General features: G+C 26.8%; 1 protein-coding gene across 1 annotated transcript; it reads left to right on the forward strand.

Moving 5' to 3' along the window:
- The first annotated feature begins 7,223 nt into the window (after positions 1-7,223).
- On the forward strand, positions 7,224-19,189 carry LOC145843363 (uncharacterized). The gene is made up of 7 exons (XM_082950831.1): positions 7,224-7,311; positions 7,626-7,728; positions 9,272-9,427; positions 11,245-11,358; positions 13,624-13,696; positions 13,813-13,899; positions 18,200-19,189. The coding sequence occupies exons 1-7, from the start codon at positions 7,283-7,285 to the stop codon at positions 18,331-18,333; spliced, it is 696 nt and encodes a 231-aa protein (XP_082806957.1). The 5' UTR covers positions 7,224-7,282; the 3' UTR covers positions 18,334-19,189.
- The last annotated feature ends 206 nt before the right edge of the window (positions 19,190-19,395 follow it).

Here is a 19,395-nt window from a genome sequence, read left to right on the forward strand (position 1 = left end):
ACTAGTTTACTTTTCATGCGGTTTGCAAACTTGAAGTGAAATACATCGTTACCGTTGACTGTAAAAAAAAATTGGCAAAAAACTATAATAGTTTTTAAGTAATAATATTGTATTTCCATTCTGTACTAAATCTAAAAAAATATCGTTTATCAAAAAAATTAAAATGCTGAAGTTTGTTTTATTTTTGGATTAGATACAATATTTTAATTAGGTTTTTCGAACAAATTTTTTGAGCACTTTGTTTTTATAGATCGATAAACAATTAATATATAGATGACTTCGTATATATTTTAGCGTACTCAAAGCTTTCATAAGTTCTATAACTTATTTTATTTTTCATGAGCTATACTTTACAATCACAAACTAATATTTATTAGTAGATTTTTTAATCAAACCTAGTTTATACAAAACTATTAATTAAACTATGCGGTACATAACAACCAGTAGCGTCGCGTTGGGTGTTGCACTGCCGCAATTGAAATTTTTGTAAGAAAAATTTAAGTAACTATAACGTTTTAGTTATTTATTAGAACAAAATCTTTTATAAAAAAACTCCAATTTAGACAACGACCATTTTGCTCACTACACTGCCGCAAACTCTTAGCTGACTGCCGCAAATGAACTCAAAGTAGCAAAATTTCATCAAGAATTAACGCAAAATCAATATCTTGCCGTAAGTAAGCTAAGTTGTGAATTACCTAAAATAGTACAGGTTTAATATCATTCCACAAGCGATTGTAAACAAAAAATGAAAACAAAGCTAAGCAGAGCAGAGACAACTCGAGCAGAAACAACTCAAGCAGAGGCAACTCGGGCGAGGGCAATTCGAGCAGGGACAACTCGAACATGGACAACTCGAGCAGGGAAAACTCGAGCAGGGACAACTTGAGCAGGGACAACTTGAGCAGAGGCGATTCGAGCAGAAGCAACTCGAGCATAGGAAACTCGAACAGGGACGACTGGAGTAGGGACAATTAAAGCACCGGTAACTCGGATTTTCATTTCCTGCACCACCTAAGAAAAAAACCACACGACACCACTGACAACAACTATGAATATTTTTTAAATATATATTCTCTATAAAACCTATTTTAAAAATTTCTTAATACTTAAAGAAATTTTTCCTAACCGATTGGCTGTTTACAAATATTAATAACAATGGGTTAACAAACTGCAGTAACCTCGTTAATAATAGATCAATTTCCGTATTACAGTAATGTTTTACAAAAAAAAACACTTAATTAAATCACTAATTTTTTAGTTATGCTGATAACACCTTTGTAAACAAAATTAAAAATTACCAAATAAAATCCAAACATTTTTTAAAACAAGCAAATAAAATCATTTCAGTTAACTTTGTTTGTTGACCAAAATAGTTGAAAATTAAAATTGTTTATAATTTAATAATTTTAATGTAAAATGTTGCAAAAGTATTTTGTAAATAAGTAAAAAATTAAAAGTTTTTTGTTCAGCGTAGAAATTCTTTCTGTAATACAGTTCTAATAAAGGTTTTAGGATTCAAAAGTATAAATACTATCATGTAGGACAGTGGTTCCCAACCTTTTTGATGCCCCGCACCCCTAAAGTCTCTTAACTTGATCTCGCACCCCTAACACTGTATGCTATAACTATTTATTGATAATTTGATTATAAATCATTGACTTCATTAATTAATAATTTGTATTTTAATTTTTAAAATTGTAATTGTGTACTATTGATGATTGAGTACTAATTAAATAAACTGTATTCTAAGAAAAATAAAAAAGTGAATTACTAAGACATTTTTTTTATAAAATTTTTACAAAAACAATGCTTTAGCCTATGACTTCGTCATTTAGTTTTTTAAAATTTGAAAAAACATAAGAAGTGAGGAAAAAGCACTAGAAAAGTAATAAATATTAGGATTAAACTTAAAACTAAACTTTTTATACATTTTGTTATGAATATATGTACTTAAAAAATAAAAATCAGCTGTTCTAAGTTAGGCTTATGTAATGTTTTATTTTCAAAACTATTAGCAGCTAACAGGTTTCAAAATAGTAAAGGTTTGAGTTAAGATTTTAAAAAGTTAAAAGATATTTAGTCTTAAATTGTCAAAAGATATGTATAAAGGCAAATACAAAAAAAAAGTTTGTATGCTTACAACATTAAAAGAAAAAAAAGATTGAAAAAGGTAAACGCTTTAAGTTCAAAAAAGGAATGAATAGAAATAAAGTTGATGCATTGAATACTTTTGCTGATCTATAAAAGTTGGTTTGACTAAAGCTAAAAACAAGTTTTCTTAAATGGTATAACGTACAGTAATTGCTGTGAACTTTACAATTTACTGATGTTAAATCTTTAAACACCACTTTTTGCACAACTAAGCTTAATAAAAGATTACATTACAAATAAACAGAACCTGTTCTTAACAGCTAATTAAAAACCTGCTGAAGATACTAAATTTCATTTAAGTATTTCAATTAAAATAGATGCTAGCTCATAAGTTGTTTTAAACAATTAATGGAAATGGATGCCAGTTAATAAAATAAAATACTTAAAGAATAGATGACTAAAATTCACAGGTTTAAAACTCTAAGAAACTTTTACTGAAATGTTAATTCTAAACTAACAGCTACTAAATGAAATTAGTAAAATTAATTTACTTTTAGAAAAGCGCTTTTGCTCTATTACGTATTAATTCAATTAATGTTTCTAGATAATTAGCGCCGACTTCTTTTAATAAAAAAATGTACTTTGTAACTCTATAAACTTTATCAGAGAGTGAAAAAATCATTATTTATCAGACAAAAATGAAAAGCCATCTCGCTCCCCCTGGAATGCTGCCTCGCACACCCAAGGGGTGCGAGCATTCCTGGTTGGGATCCCTGATGTAAGAAGATAATGATTCATTGTATCTAATAATGTTTTTTTTTTGGTCAAAAGTTCTTAAATAAAAGGTCTCATAACAGTTGACTTTGTTTTCGAAGATTATTATCAAAAAAAATGTTTGTATTTTAAGTTTTAACTTTTTTAAACTAAAAAACAACCTTAGTTTGTTTAATCTAAATGTCTTATAACAAAAACAAGTTCTTTTAAACTAAAAACTTTGAGGTTCCTAACTTTGCGATGTTTGTAGGCTTTTTGTGAACTTGTTTTTGAAATAGTTAACACATATCAAAAATTGTCAGTACTACACTATTTTAAAGTGGATAGTTGGAAACCTTTATTCAAATTTTCTTATAAATATTGCAGAAGATTATTACTTTCAACACATGAACAGTTGAAAGTAATAATTTGTTTGCTTATTTATAAGAAATACTGTTTACATGTGATTAATAGAAGTTACTGAAGTATCATAATGCAAAATGGTTAGCATTTAAATATATGTACGTTGTAAAATTTAAAACCTTAAAAAGATAATTTGATAAAAGTAGGAGTCTTTAATAAACAAAATAGTTTAGTATAATACAAGTAAATCCTTATTAAATGCAAACTGCTGGCTAAACTACGTATTTCAGTGCATATTAAAAAATTATAATGTTTTAAAATAAATAACTTTTAAATTACAAAAGTCAGTATTATTCTTTTCATTGGTATTCATAAAGATTAGTTTTGTCAATCAAATGTGTTAAACACCAATAACTTATTTTATGAGCACGTTTATTACGCTAAATGCATAAAGAAGTTTTAATAGTTTAAAAAAGAGCAATAGCTTATACCTTTATAATTTTATCGATGACCGGAGAGGTCTTTTTCTACACCAGATCCTAATGCCAAATGTTCTTTGAGCATTATGATTTTTTGTTGAATAAACTTATGAGTCTTGTTGTAATGTAACGGTGTCTCCCCTAATACTTGCTGAGCTAGCAAAAAAAAGTATTTTTGATTTTAAGTTATTAAGAAAAAAAATTGATAACTTTTTTATATGTTTGGGTAAGGTGGGTAAGGGATAAGGGTATAAATAAAAATGAAAAAACTATTTTTTATTTTGATTATTCAGCAACTATTAGGGAAAACACTTTTACATTGCAATCATACTCATAAACTTTGATGCATAAAAATCCTATTTTGAGTCAAACTCAAAATTGAACGTCAGTGTTTTAAACCAATGAACAAGACACTCTACAAAAAGACCTAGTTATTAACGAAACTTTAGGCTTAACAGATTTATATTAAAGTTGCTTGTAAATTAAAACCGACTTAAGACTTAAAAGAATATTAATGCAAGCATCTAATCTTTACTGAAATACCTTTTAAGCACCTCTTTGTTTTTTGTAAAAATCTTATGCTTTGGTAGATTTTGTCAATACAGAAAAACAGCTAAGGTGACGTACATTGGTTTATAAATTTTATGTAATAAATAGTTTGCTTTTCAAAGCTATCTGGAAGAAAACTTGCTTTGACAATGTATGGACTTTTTGTAATTTTAATAAGTTTTTTTAAATGTATTTATAACTTTCGCAAAAAAATAGTTTAACAATATTACTTATAATTAAGAAGTCAATAGCCTTTTATAAGTTACAGGTAAGATTTACCTTAAACACTATTTGCAATTGATTATCAAAAATGTTTTTTTTGCATGCCTGTTTGATAATAAGAAAAATTAAAATAAATCCTTGACAGCAAAACTTTACTTTAAAAATTTTTAAAACTTGTTACAAATAAGCGCAAAAACTTAAATAAAAAGATTTAAAATAAAAACTAACCTGAATAGATCTGTATTTTCAAATGCTTAATCAAGTTGTTTTGAATAATAGGTTTTTAAGCTAAAAATACTTTACAGGCTGAACTTTATCAGAGAGTTTGCCTTGCTTAGTTCTAATAGAAAACAAAAATCGATCTGAATGAAAGCTGTAAAAATTAAGACAGGTCATCTTAGTCAATCTCACTGCTTCATAAGAATGATACTAGCAGACATTTAAAACTTGACTGCCTTGTAAACACATTAGTTGAAAATCCTCCTATAGAACTTCCTGCTATGTATTTAAATAGGTTAAAGTTAAGTGTAGATGATAACTTAAACTGAATCATAACCACTAATTTCTATGTACTTAATTTGTACACAAACTAAAAATAAAATATTTGTAAACATGTGAGATTTTGCTTTAATATAACTTTTTTGAGCTAAAGAAAAACTTATCAGTAAAATTGATAATTTTATTTATTTTTGTCATGCAATTAAATAAACACACTTTCACGTAAACAAATTGTCTAAATTTTAAATGTTAAAATCATTCTCATTAAACATTAAAACCTTAATATTTTCTTAAGCAAATATCAGGATAGTCACACACTCAGTATACTTAAGAAATTTAGAAATCTATGAAAATCTCACGATGACTGAGGATAGCTCAGGCTAGTTTAAAAAAAAAAAGTTAGGCTTGTTTGGTTTTGTGAAAACAATCAGGATAATTTTAAGATTTTTTGGAAATTTCAATGTAGTTTTTTTTCTATAACTTGAATGAGACTTATTTGTTCAAGTTTAAATTTTTTGATATTTAAAACAAAGTTTTTAAATAACTTGACTTTTATTGATTTTGAAAAATGGTATGATCCAAAACTATCAAACTCATAAAATCTTTCTTGTTTTGTTTCCTCTGAAGTCTCCTCATCTCATGTTTTAAGTAATTATAAAAACTTATGATAGTATAAGGTCTTTAAGGACAGTATTTTGTCACTTGTGATAGTTTTTTATTAACTAAAGTAGTAGTAACCCTCAGGGCACTCAGTTTTCAAACACTCAGGCTACTCAAAAAAACCCAGGCTAGTGTGAAAACTTTGAAAATCCGAGGATTGTTGTTTTTTTGAAAACTTAGACTAGTTAGGATATATTTCCTAAATTTCAAGCTAGTAATTTATGACTTAAAGTATGTGTTTTATCTTCTGTTGATATTTTTACTGGTGATTTTAGGTTTTGAGCTGGATTGTTAGTACTTTTTATAGCCTTAGGCTCATACTATTATTATTTTTTTTTAAATTTTAAACTCAAGCCAATTAAAACTTGTTCAATGAAATTCAGACTAGTTTTCTGTCACTCAGGCTGCAATAAAATGTATATTCAAATAATTTTATTAAAAAAATTCAAAACTACTTGAAATTTAGATTAAATTACAGTTTTTTGACATATAGTTTAAGTTGTTAAATTTAAATATTTTTCACTGCTAGTAGTTAAGTGCTTTGGAACATTAAAACTTTTTGTTATTTCAGTTGCAAAATAGTGTATCTTTTTTATGTGATATAATAATTTATATAAGATAATTTATATGATGTACACTCTTCAATGATGGTTGACTCCTTACTTTTGTCTAGATACTTGAATGATATGTATAAATTTATACTTATTAAGGGCATAGGGGGGGGGGGTAAACACCCTTTTTTGGTTTTTGATCTTATTTTATATAGTTTTTACTAAGCTACAAGATGCTTTTTACAGATTTAAAAAGTTCAAAATATTTTTTGAGATATAGCCGGTCAAAGTCGGAGCCAACAATAGGTTCCTTATGGGAGGCGCAAACTAAAACGGCAAAAATAGACTATTTTACTAAAAATCTATCTTCTCCTACATTTTTTGAGATAACTACCTCAAACTTTCAGGAAATGTTCCTTGATATATTTAAAAAATTCTGTCGGAAGGAATTTTGAAAAAAATTAAAAATAAAAATTTTATATAAAAAATAAACAAAAAAAACAGTTTTTTTTTTGTTTTTTTGTTATAAATTTTTTTTTTAATTTTTTTAAATTCTGTTCCGAAAGAATTTTCTAAATACTGCAAGGAACATTTCCTGAAAATTTGAGGTAGTTATCTCAAAAAACGTAGGAGGAGATAGATTTTTAGTGATTTCTAGTTATTTGCCGTTTTAGTTTGCGCCTCCCATAAGGATCCTATTGTTGCCTCCGACTTTGACTGGCTATATCTCAAAAATTATTTTGAACTTTTTAAATCTGTAAAAAGCATCTAGTAGCTTAGTATAAACTATACAAAATAAGATCAAAAACCAAAAAAAGGTGTTTACCCCCCTATGCCCTTAAACTCTGTATTTAAAAACTATAAAATTATAGAAGTATAAGTTATTTAAATAATAGTTTGAAAGTATATTTTCAATGTAATGTTTAAAATTGTTTTGCTTAATAAATACTCATATTATTTTGAGCTTTTTAATATTTGTTTGATTAAATACATCTATTATTGTTTTAATCATAAGTTCATAAAACCTTAAACAACTTACTATTAAGTTATTTCGGTTTTTAGACTTAATTTATAAAATTTACAGGCTGCTTTTTTGTTTGAAAAAATATCACTATGAACCCTTTTGGAAGTCAACTCAATATGTAAGTTTATTGTTTACACCTAGTTTTATTAATTTTTATCATTTGTACAATTATACAGTGATTTGAAAACAAATTTCTGTTTTCCTTGTTGTAATTTAAAAAATATGGCTTTTAGCAACTTCAAATATTTATGTTTTGTATTTTGATTGATAGTATTTTCTTAAACTTTTATTTGTAAATCTTATTTGAAGTTTACTTTTTACTATTTTGAAATCCAGAAATCAGTTTATACTTTTCTCTTATCTAAAAAATGACATATTTAGAAATTTAAAAACATGTTACTGAGACATATGATATTTTACTATACTTCACAGGGATCCTTTTGCTCAAATGAACCAATTGATGAATTCTACTTTTCCAATGCAATCAAACAGTTTTATGAACAGTCACCAGTCTATGCATAATGCTCTAATGCCTGTTTGTTTGTTTTTTTACAACATAAAAAATTTATTTTTGATTTTGTTATTTTACTTAAATAATTTAATGAAACTACTATTTTTTAACTGTTTAATCGGCAAAAATTTCTAATGAAAGTAACTGTGTTAAGTTTGAAGTATAGTTGATTTTGGCTTTATATGCAACACTTTGAAAAAAGTAGATCTCATTTTAAAGGTCTTTAACTAGATAAAAAGGTTAAAGAATATGAGGTTTTAATAAGTAATGTTTGAGATTTTAAGCGGTTCTATATAAACATGATGGTCAATTAACCTAGAATCTTAAAAAACCTAGAATTTGAGCAATTTTGGAAAATATTTGAATTTTGTACAAAAAACACCAAAAAACCTAAATTTTAAGCAATTTTTACATGAAGTAGAAATATTTTGATATGACCTCAAAAATTTACCATATAGATAAAAAATTTTTGTAATCATCAATTTCTTTTTTATTAACAAACACTTTCAAAGAAGCTTTACAGTATCTATTAATGTTGTTATTCTTTTTACACAGCTTTTTAAATGAACTATAAACTATAAACAGACCAAAAAATGTGTACTTTCAAAAATCTATAAGAAAACCTAGAAGAAATTTATCAAAAATCAGTGGCTACCATGTATGAAGGACAAAATAAAGAAGACAAATATTTTTACTTAGGATCATAGAGAGCTTAATTTTTTAAGTTTTGAGATACAACTTTTATTTTAATCCAAGAAACATCTACTGAAAGTTTCATTCTTACTCCCTAAAAAATTAAGGGAAAGATAGAAAATAACTAGGCTGCCATAGAACCTGGAATCCTAGAAAAACCTTTAAATTGACAATTTAGGATATAAAAAACTTTGGGTTTAAGATTCTTTGATAAAAAACCCTGGATAAACATGGAGTTATGAAAAAAAAAAACTAAAATACAAGGAATTATAAATATTTTTACATATTCACCAATCATTTTTACAAAAAAATATCATAACAAAATATTTTTTGTTTCTTTTTAATATTTTATTATAAAACACAGTAGCATTACAGTATCTAATATTTTTATAATGTATATATAAATTATTCTTTTCAACTTGAAACTTATTTTTATACCTAAAATGGACAACAAAAATCTTGTACTGTTTAAAACCTGGAAGAAATTTAGAAAACCTGTAAAAAAAAATCTTTGGCAACTCTGTAATAAGTAAGTTTTTTAAATTCTTAGAATATTATTGATGAAAATTTACCTCTTTCTTTAGATTGTATTAAAAAATTACAAAAAAACGACTGTATTCAAAACTTAATTATTTATATATTTTGTACTATACAGATTAAGCTTTTAAATAAAGACAATTGTTAAGTTTTGAAAATAAAATTTACCTTATATATGTCCCTACTTAAAGATGATCATTATATTTTATACATTTTACTATGTTTGACATTTTCAAAAGTTGTTATTTCATTTTGGTGTCTTACATTATAAAGTACTTTTGAGAAATGCTGATAAGTTAATCTATTTTAAAAAATGCACATAATTTATTTTGATCAGGGTGGTTTTGGTCAGCCAATGATGATGCCTTTCTTCGATGGTTTCAACAGTGGTATGTCTGGAATGCAAAGCCAGATGCAGAGATCTATGAACCAGATGCACAGGTCCATGCAGCAAATGCAAAACTCCATGATGAGCATGCCAAGTATGAACAATGTAAGATTTTTATTTTGGTGTTTTTATTTTCTTCGAGAGTGTTAACGTTTTGTAAGTTTCTTTAAAGTTTGAAACTACTAAGAAGTCTCTTCATTATTAAAAATTAAATACAGGGTTGCCACACACTCAGGGAACTCAGGGAATCTCAGGGAATTTTCAAACTGTAGAAAATCTCAGGGAAACTCAGGGAATTTTGGCATTTTTCTTTTAACTCAGGGAAACTCAGGGAAGTTTTGATTTTTTCTCTAAATTTCAGGAAAGTTTTTGAAAATCTCAGGGAATTTTTTTTCTAGATCTAGAATGAGGTTTAGTTAATCCAGTTTCTAAGTTGCTAATCCAGGGCTAATAGTTCAACTTGTATATCAGCTGCAACTTCTTCAACAGCTGCTGAAATTTATTGGGCTCTCAAGTGTACCATAGAAAACTGGTCAGGAAACTTTTGCAATAATAATAACACTTTATTCACTACCATGTTTCCTGATAGTGAAATTGCAAAAAAGTTCTGCATGAATAGAACCAAATATTCATATATAACAAACTTTGGTATAGCCCCTTTTTTTAAAGATGTCTTAAAAAAAACAGTTTTGTGCTCGTCTTTTTATTCCATTTCATTTGATGAGTGTTTCAATAAAGTTATGCGAAAAACTCAACTCGATTTGGAGGTGAGATGCATGAAGAAAAAAAAAGTACACCGTCAATATTTTACTTCAGCATTTTTAGGTCACTGTACTGCAGATAATTTAAAAAAAAGCCCTATTGACCGAAATTCAAGAGTTAAACCTAAAAATCTGATCCAAATTTCAATGGATGGACCAAATGTGAACGTTGCTCTTGCAAAAAAAGTTGACTTTGATAGAGAGGCTTCAGGTCTACCTTAACTTATTAACACAGGGTCCTGCAGCTTGCACATTATTCATGGTGCATTCAAGTCCGGTGTTGAAGCTAAATTTTTTTTAAGATTTGAAAAACACTCAGGGAAACTCAGGGAAATTTATGGTTACTCAGGGAAATTTTTGGTCACTCAGGGAAGATTTTTTGGCTCAAAGAGTGGCAACCCTGTAAATACTAAGCTTCTAATATTTTATAATTTGTTACTCATAACAAAAAAGCTGTCTGTATATTACTATGAAGTTAAAAATCTATGTTAAATGGTTATTTTGATATTACTGGTAAATTGTATAGTTAAAAGACTTTAAATGCTCTCGTAGTTCTTTAACTTAAAAGTTAAACAGGTCGACTAAAAAACTTTATTACTTTTATATTAAAGAACTACATGAGCATTTAAAGTCTATCTAACTATATAATTTACCAGTAATATTTAAATAGCCATTTAACATAGATTTTTAACTTCATAATAATATACAGACAGCTTTTTTGTAATGTTTAACAAATTATGAAATATAAGAAGCTTAGTATTTAATATTTAATCATTTTAAACATGAATATTTTAATTAGGAATCAAAAACTTGAGTTTAATTAAAACATAAACAGCTCGACTAAAAAACTTTATTTTAAGTATATATGTTTTAATTAAACTCAAGTTTCTGATTCCAACATAAAATACTCTTGTTTAAAATGACAGAAGCTTTATAGACAAAAAGAATAATACTGAAATAACTCTTTTATTTTAATGATAAACATTTATGTACTAAATAAACAACTATATACAAATATTAAGTAGTACAATTATGTTAGTTACTAATTAGGATAACAAGTTTTATTTTTTTTTATACTTGTTAAATACAATATCTATGTTTTGGTGGTTGCGTTTCATTCCCTAAGTATGTAAGACTTTCAGTAATTTGATTATTATTTAGATGATGATGATGGGTGGTAATGGTTCCAGTTCTTCTTTCCACCAAACAGTTCATATTGGTGGAAATGGAGCAAACAAGTCTTACTCCATGTCATCAAGAACTGGACCAAATGGGGTAAGTAGGCAAAAAATTTTGTGTTTCTAGCCTGAGCTATTTATATGTTATGTTTTTAGACATCTCTTTTTGTTTCTACTTAAATCAAAATTTATTGATTTTGACCAAATATGTATCTAAATTAGTTTAAAAATTTTGTTGATGTATGTTTTACTAAAATTAGGTTAATGCAATTATTTAATTAATTAAAACTTCTTGTTTCATTGATTTTATGTGTTTAATTTTATTAATCCTACTTCAAAATATTTTGCATTTACTCATATTCATGTAACTTTAAATTCCTTATTTTATTTTTTTGCTTATTTTTACATATAAAATCAAGTTATTGGAAAAATTTATATTTATTATGATTTAATTGTAGATTAGCCGGAGTCCACCACATTATTTATTAGGTTTACTTAAATGTTGTTGTTTTGTTTCAATTAGCAGGTAATTTACAGCTAATAACTAATACATATTACAATTTGAGATGTAAGGAATTAAGAGTTTGAAATATTTTTTTCCCTTACGAATTTTAATACTACTTACCAAATGTTTGCAACACATTTAACTAAATTTAAAGCATTCGAGTGTGGAAATTTTATTGTTTTTAAAGCTTGTTTCTAATTCTTATACTATTTTCTATGATTTTTTTTGAAAGTTGAGTTTTTCAAATAGCTCAGAAAGTTTTTTACTACAGGCTTTTTGTAAAAATAAAATTTAAAATAAAATAGAAACTTTAAATACTATGTTATTAAATAATCAGAAAACTATTATTAAAAGCAACTTATACTTCACACATAAAATTGGTCTTACTAAATAAGACGATCTCTGAAAAAACACTTATTATGTTTTTTATTCTTTTAAACTTTTCCCCTATATCCATACCAACAGCGTTCAAGGCAAATCCTTTTTTGAAAACTTTCACTCAATAAAGTTTGCAACTACAGTAACCTCTCGCTTATTTACGCACATTGTGTCCACGGAAAAAATGCGTAAAGATACAAGCGATCGTAAGGGTTTGAGAGGTACCAAATATAGTTACTATAATGGCTGTTTTTGATATTGCTTCTAGTTAAAAGCAGACTGGGGACTTCTAGTGACTGAAGTAGAAGAACCACTTTTATTTGATGGGCTGATAAAAGGTTTTTCAAAAATTAACATTGATCTATAAGAAAAAGATATAAACAATCTTGTCACAATTGACAATGAAATAACTGAAGAATACTCAAAAAGTATTTTAGAGGAAGTTGAAGCGGTAAACAGTGAATTTGATTCCACAAACATGCCTGGAACTTCAAAGGATCATCTTGAAACTGATGAAGAATATTTTTTAGAACAAGAAGAAGAATTTGAATTCGAGGGTTTTAAACCAATAATAATGAAGACCATCAATTTTAACGCGCAATTGCTCTTCCAAAGCTGTAACTGGTGCTGGTGAGCATTACGAAGAATTAAAGGCAACGTGCAAAAAATTTCAACGCTTGCTGTGCAAAGCAAGTGTTAAAGAAGAAGAAATTAAACTAAAAAAAAAACGTCAAATGAAAATTAGTGATATGTTTACTGAAATAAACAATTGAGATTTGTGTTATGTGTGATCTCTAAATTTATAAAGTATCACTGCTACTTTTTGCTAGGAAGTTTCATTAGATTTTTATTTAGATGTTTATTCATATATAGGGCAAGAGTGCTGTATTATATATTTATGTTTTAAACTTTAAATATTTCATTATACTTTCATTATTTAACATAGTATTATTTCTTTCAAAATTTTAATTTAATCTCTTATTGTTAACAAAATTACTGATATACTGAGGTATAACTAAATCTTTAAAAATTAGTCAAGAAACATAAGTTTACAAAGTCTAAAGATATAGAGAGGTGAGTTAGCATTTAAAAACATATTTTAAATTAAAAATATACAATAAACCTAATTTTGCAATACTAACTAATTTTTTTTTTTTGAATTTTTAGAATTCTAAAATGCGTAACTAAACGAGAGTGCGTAACGTCACGAGTGCGTAAAGATGCGAGAGGTTTTGTACTTATATCATCAAATTTGTAGCATAAAAAGCTTGAATGAAGAGTCTTTAGTTTTATTAATGTAGCTTCTTCAAGTTTTAGTTTGCAGATTTTATTTTTCGTAATAACTTAATTCATTAGTAAGTTATAAGAATTTTAGATTCATAAAAATTATTTTTTTTGTTATTTTTTAAAGTATATATTTATTTCAATAAAGTCAACAAAGTGTAAAAGTTATAAATTTACAAATCAAATATGATCAAGGTTCGTGAAACCAGGCAGACTCACCGAGATTCGACAACTGGGGTGCAGAAGATCGAGATCGGCCACCACATAGGTTAGTTGTAATGAAACTAATTTGATGTTGATTTTTATTAGTTTTGTAACTATTTACAATAAATTTGTTTGCGATTTAAGTAGCAAAAGGTTTTTTATAAACTCTTATTTTCACAGGAGACAGAGGCCACATCGTCGGTCGAAGCAGGAACACAAGAACTGGAGAACAGGAACAAAACCAGCACTTTCAAAACATCGATGAAGGTTTGATTGTTTGTTTGACCTAGCCTCTTTGATTAGTATGCTTTTTAAAGTTTATTAGAAGTTTGTTAAGGCCGTAGGGGGGTAAACCATGTTTTTTACAAGTTGATCTTATTTTAAAGAGTTTTTTCTAAGCTTGAAGATGCTTTTTATCGTTTTAGAAAATTCAAATTATTATTTGAGATATGACTAGTCAAAGTCGGGCCGCATTATAGGTTTCCTATGGAAAGGGAAAACTAAAACAGCGAAAAAAGACCATTTTATAAAAAATCTATCTCCTCCTACATTTTTCAAGCAATCTTCTTCAAACTTTCACAGTTTAATCTTTATACAATAACAAAAAAACGTTACTTTGGAATTTAAATTTTTTTTGTAGAAATATTATTTTTTTGAAAAAAAATAACACTTTTTTTTTTTTTTTTAGATAAAATTTTTATTTTTTTATTTATTAAAATTCTAAAGTAACGTTTTTTTCTTTTAATATAAAGAACATTTCCTGAAAATTTGAAGAAGATTGCTTGAAAAATGAATGAGGAGATAGATTTTTAGTAAACTTTTTAATTTCCGGGAAAATTGACCCCGAAAAATTTGTGGTCCATACGTTTGTATCGGAAACTTTTTACAAAAAATAAAATATCTCAAAAGTTAAATGATATTTTTAAATTCTATAAAAACAGGCTTGTAGTTTGTATTTAAAACTTTCATATAAGATCCAATGTTAATTTTTGTAAAAAAAAAAAGTTTGACCCCCCCTATGGTCTTAATGTATTTTATTTTAAATTTAGACCTGTTGCTTTATTTATTAGATAATAAGTTTTGTCTAAGTTTATTTTTAATTTAAAAAGAATGTGTTATTTTTTTTTTTAAATTAAGCCAACGACTTTTAAAACTAGTCACAAAGATTAGGTAAACTTGTGTTGATAGTGATTTTAATTTGTAGGTTAAAATATAAGATTAAAAAAAAAACTATTTAGTACGATTTGATAATTATTATCTTAAATTTTAAACATTTCTTGTTATAAATGGTCAAATCATTATCAATAGATTACTTAGCTAGTATTAAAAGCTGTCCTTAAATTGTCTTAAATCTGTAGATTGTTTTATTATAGTTAATAAAATTTCATAGAGTATTAAACCTTCAATTTAGTAGTTAATTCTAGTTTAGCTGTTTGGTTAACAATTATTTTAAAGTATATTTTGTATAAGTTAAAAATAGCGTGCCACATAAACTTTCATAAAACTTGATGTAATTAAAAATATTTACCTCTGCTCGTTTACGGCCAAGTTAATCTCCTTAAAACTTAATCTAATTACTTTTAGTTGCGCAAATATTACCTAATTGATGCCTTTTTTGTTCAAGATGTATGATGCTTTTAACTTTCTCTTATTTTTTTTGTTCTACTGACATTTAGAAATATGGAAAATACTAAGTAGAACAAATACATCTTTAACGTGATACATTAAATTTTTTTTTATTAATACGTAGTATACTTTACTATAAAAGTTTAATGCTTTATATACATCTCCAAAAGTCTTAACAAGCTGCTGTTCTGAAAATATAAATTTAATACATCAAATACTTAAAATTATTTATGTTTAATTCTTTAGTTTTTGAAGTTTTTATAAATTACAGACATTTTTTTACATCAAGGTTACGGTATTATTCTCTGGATTTTAATGATTACTTATTAAATTGCTTAATTTTGTAAAATTTTTTTTTTTTGAAGGTTTAATCTTTTGTTTTTTCTAAAACTTGTGTTGTCTAGAAAAAAAGTTACAAATAGTTACATTACATGTAATAAATACTGAAGTAATAATTTTGAGTTTTGAATTAAGTTGCTTTGAGTTGAAAACATTAATTAAAAATCAAAGTAAGTGCTACAGCTCTAAATACTCCAGGAAGTTATAAAATATGATTTGTTTTTTATTGCTAACAATATTTCAAGACTCAGGAAAAGAATATGTTCTGTATTTGTATCTAGCTAAACTTTAAGAATAGACATGTTAATGTTTTTTATTTGAAGTTTTCAGTAAAGTTATCTTAATTTATATCATATAAAATTTTGTTTTATATTTATTTAGATATCAAAAACTTCTATTTGAATAAAATTTTATTCAACTGTTGATCTCGTTTGATTAAGTTCAAACGAGTGAAACATTGTTTTGTGAACAAAATTTGAAAATTTGAATTGATCATTTTCCTTGTCATTAAGTCGAGAACTTTTATTGTGATCTAAAGTATAAAGTACACAAATACCAAAAGCATCTAAAATACATTTATAAGTTAAATTTATCAATGGTTATTTTTGATATAGAAAAGTTCATTTTATTTTGGTAAATACTAATGGTGAACTTTGTAGAGCGCAAACTGTCATTAGCGCTACTAAGCCCTAATTATTTTAACACACCTGAGCAGCCACTGGAGCTCAATAGAGACAACTCCCCCGAGACAAATCAAATTAAGTAACTTTACGTAATTTGTCGAGTGGAATTTGGCGTTTAATCCGTTTCGAAATGGACTTTCATTCGCACCTTGGTGCGCTTGTCATCTAAAAGTTTTAGTTTTCCAAACTGTATTAATTTGTTTGAATTGCAATTTTGTAGTTTGTCTGAAGCAAACAGCTTTTATATTCCAAACTAAAACAATAAAATTAAATTCACGACTTAATTTTTTGAACTGTTAAAAACAAACTGCAGTGTTTTATAATTCCAGTTTATTTGGAATTTGTTGTACTTGCGGTTCATGCTCAACTTTTCACCACGTTTTCCGTGAAATTACCAGCGATATCGATTTTATTTTTATCCTTTTGTTTCTTTTGATGTGATTTTTTATCTGTTTGCGGTCGCGCGCAGTAACATCTCGGTGTGTTTTGTCGACTTAGCGCTTGACATTAGCGTTTTAAACGCGTGTAAGCACATTTACTTTGTTATGCTTGAACGGAAAAAGTTTGGTGTTATTTGATTTATATCGTTTAATTTTGTAGTAGTTTTAAAATTTTTATGGCATTCTGTGAGTTTGTTTTTGTTTAGCTTAAGCCTACAAGTAGCCTATAGATAAACAAAGTTAAGCCTGGTACTAAAACAACGATTTAAAAAAAGTTTTATAAGGTTTTAGACTAATATTTAGCTTTTAACTAGTGCATTTTTAATATTTTGGTGTTCCTTAATACCTTAATTAACTTAAGAGGGTTCAAAATTGGGTCAAGCAGACATGACTATTTAGATCAAAACTAGGAATTAAACCAAGTTTTATTCATAGTTGGTTAGAAGTGCATTTGTTGTTTTAAAACTAGTTTTGTTTCATTCTATTGAAGTATTGAAAAAGTTATGTAAGTTTGAATGGATTCAGTTATTGCTATTTTTCACTTTTAAAATTACTCAAATCTCTCAACATTTTTGGTCAAAAAATTACTAGCAAAAGCTCCTCTAAAATACTTATGTATAAATATTTTTTACAATTTTTCTTGAATATAGTATAGTGTTTATTAAAAAAATTTTTTTTATGCAATACGTTTTTGAACTATGGGTTTTTGCTGCTCATAAAATATGAACAACTCTACGGAGACTGTAAAAGACATAGGTCTCTACGTTTTAACCCTTTATTGCGTTATATCTGAAATAGTTTTTATCAAAAAATAGGATTGAGCTGTTTAAAAAAAAAACTTTGGAAATTTTTTTAAGGCTTAAAATTATCCTTGCAAAAGATCTAAAAAAATATTGTGATTGAAGTATATTTTTTTGTAAATTTGTTTTCAGCTTTCCTTATGTACTTTGTCTAGGGAAAAACCAGGTGAGGTTACACAACCTTAAAGAGCTACATCAATCTCATCATACTCTTAAATTTATCTAAAGCACCCTTGCGTTTTAGAATAAAAATTATATAAGCTTTAAGTTTCAAATAACTTTCTTATATGTAAAACACTGTATACCATGTCAAAATAGCGATACATGTTAGGTTTCATGTGTAGTTTCATTAGGTCTTAATTTTGCCGGAAAGTTATGCAGGTTTTTTGATAATTTTTAACTTGAAAAAATAAAAAAATTATCCACACTTCAACTTACCTAAATTCTGAAATACTTAAAACAAAATCAGTTTTGTTAAAAACAATAAATCAAGTTCTACCCATGTATAGCAGTTGGTTTGGTTTCCTAATCAAATTGGGTAGTTTTCTTTACCCACTATTACACATCTCCTTTCAAAAATTCGTCTGGTTCAAAATAAAAAAATCATAATGCTTTTTTAATCTAGACCATTTAAAAAATTTATTTACAAAAATATTAAAATACTTTATATAATAACCAGACGAGGCGGAGGAGTTCAACGAGGAGTACTTGCGCAGGGCCAACAGCGGTTTCCGTGGCAACCGGCAACAATCAGCCAATCAGCAGCCGGCGTTGACCTACAGATCGACCTACACCCACCCCAGCAGGCAGTAGACGGTACCTTCTTGACCCAACAAATTTATGTTTTCGTGATTAAGTTTCGGTTTTATTTTTTTCGCGTTCTGTATGCGTGTCTGCCATGCGAAAATATCAAACTGAATTCCATTTGTCCGTAGAATTTCAGCTTCTAACCTGCAAATTATGATATTGGTGAGTGTTTTGTCTTGTGATTTTTTTGTTACCGATGTTGCTTTTGTTTTTTGTTGTCTGAGCTTTGGTTTTTATTCGTCTATTGTCCGGTGCGATCATTTGATTAGAAAAACATTAAATTTCGTTCTGTTTATAAATAAATAAGTATTTCTACATCAATAAATTGTTTTTTAGAAAAACTACTAAGTATGATTTAATCTTATTAGTGGCCGTAAGTAATATATGATAATGAAAATCTGCGTTTTAATTAATCTTATTGGTGAAGGTTTAATAAATAAGTTGAATTCAATATTAAGTGTCTTTAATTTCGTCTATTTACTATTCAAAAATACTATATACATTGGGGACGGGTCAAGTATGTATGAAAACACTTTTGTACGAAGGAGCATTTTTGCCGAAGAGTAAAATAAAAAGGAAAATTAATAAAAATAAAGTTATCGACCAAGGCTTAGGGGGTAAAAATCATAGTAAATATTAAGAAGAAAAGTACTAAGAAAAAAAAATTAAGTAGAATAAATAAATGCAAAAAACAAAAATAAGAAAACAAAGATACCAACCAAGGGTTAGTTAGGAGTAACAGTGATGGTTAAAAAATAAAAATTTAATAAATATAAAGAAAAAAAATAATTAATAAAAAATTCAACTCATATAAAAGTGTCTTCGATAAAAAGTTTCCCTTCGTGCTTATTTGACACCTACTCATGTACATTAGTATGCTAATTTTTATGTAATATACTCTACAATAAAACAAATTCAAAAGATTGTGTAAGTAGTTCTTGATAAGCTATTTTCTATCTGAGAGTATAGTCATATTATTTTTTTATAAAGTACTAGTTTTTTGTTTTTAGTTGTATTTGCAGCAATACTAAAAGCTAAAACTATTCTGTTTATTTTTTCGTAATGCAT

This window comes from Thalia democratica, chromosome 1 (genome assembly GCF_965202585.1).
Source record: "Thalia democratica chromosome 1, ktThaDemo2.hap1.1, whole genome shotgun sequence".
Classification (NCBI taxonomy): Eukaryota; Metazoa; Chordata; class Thaliacea; order Salpida; family Salpidae; genus Thalia; species Thalia democratica.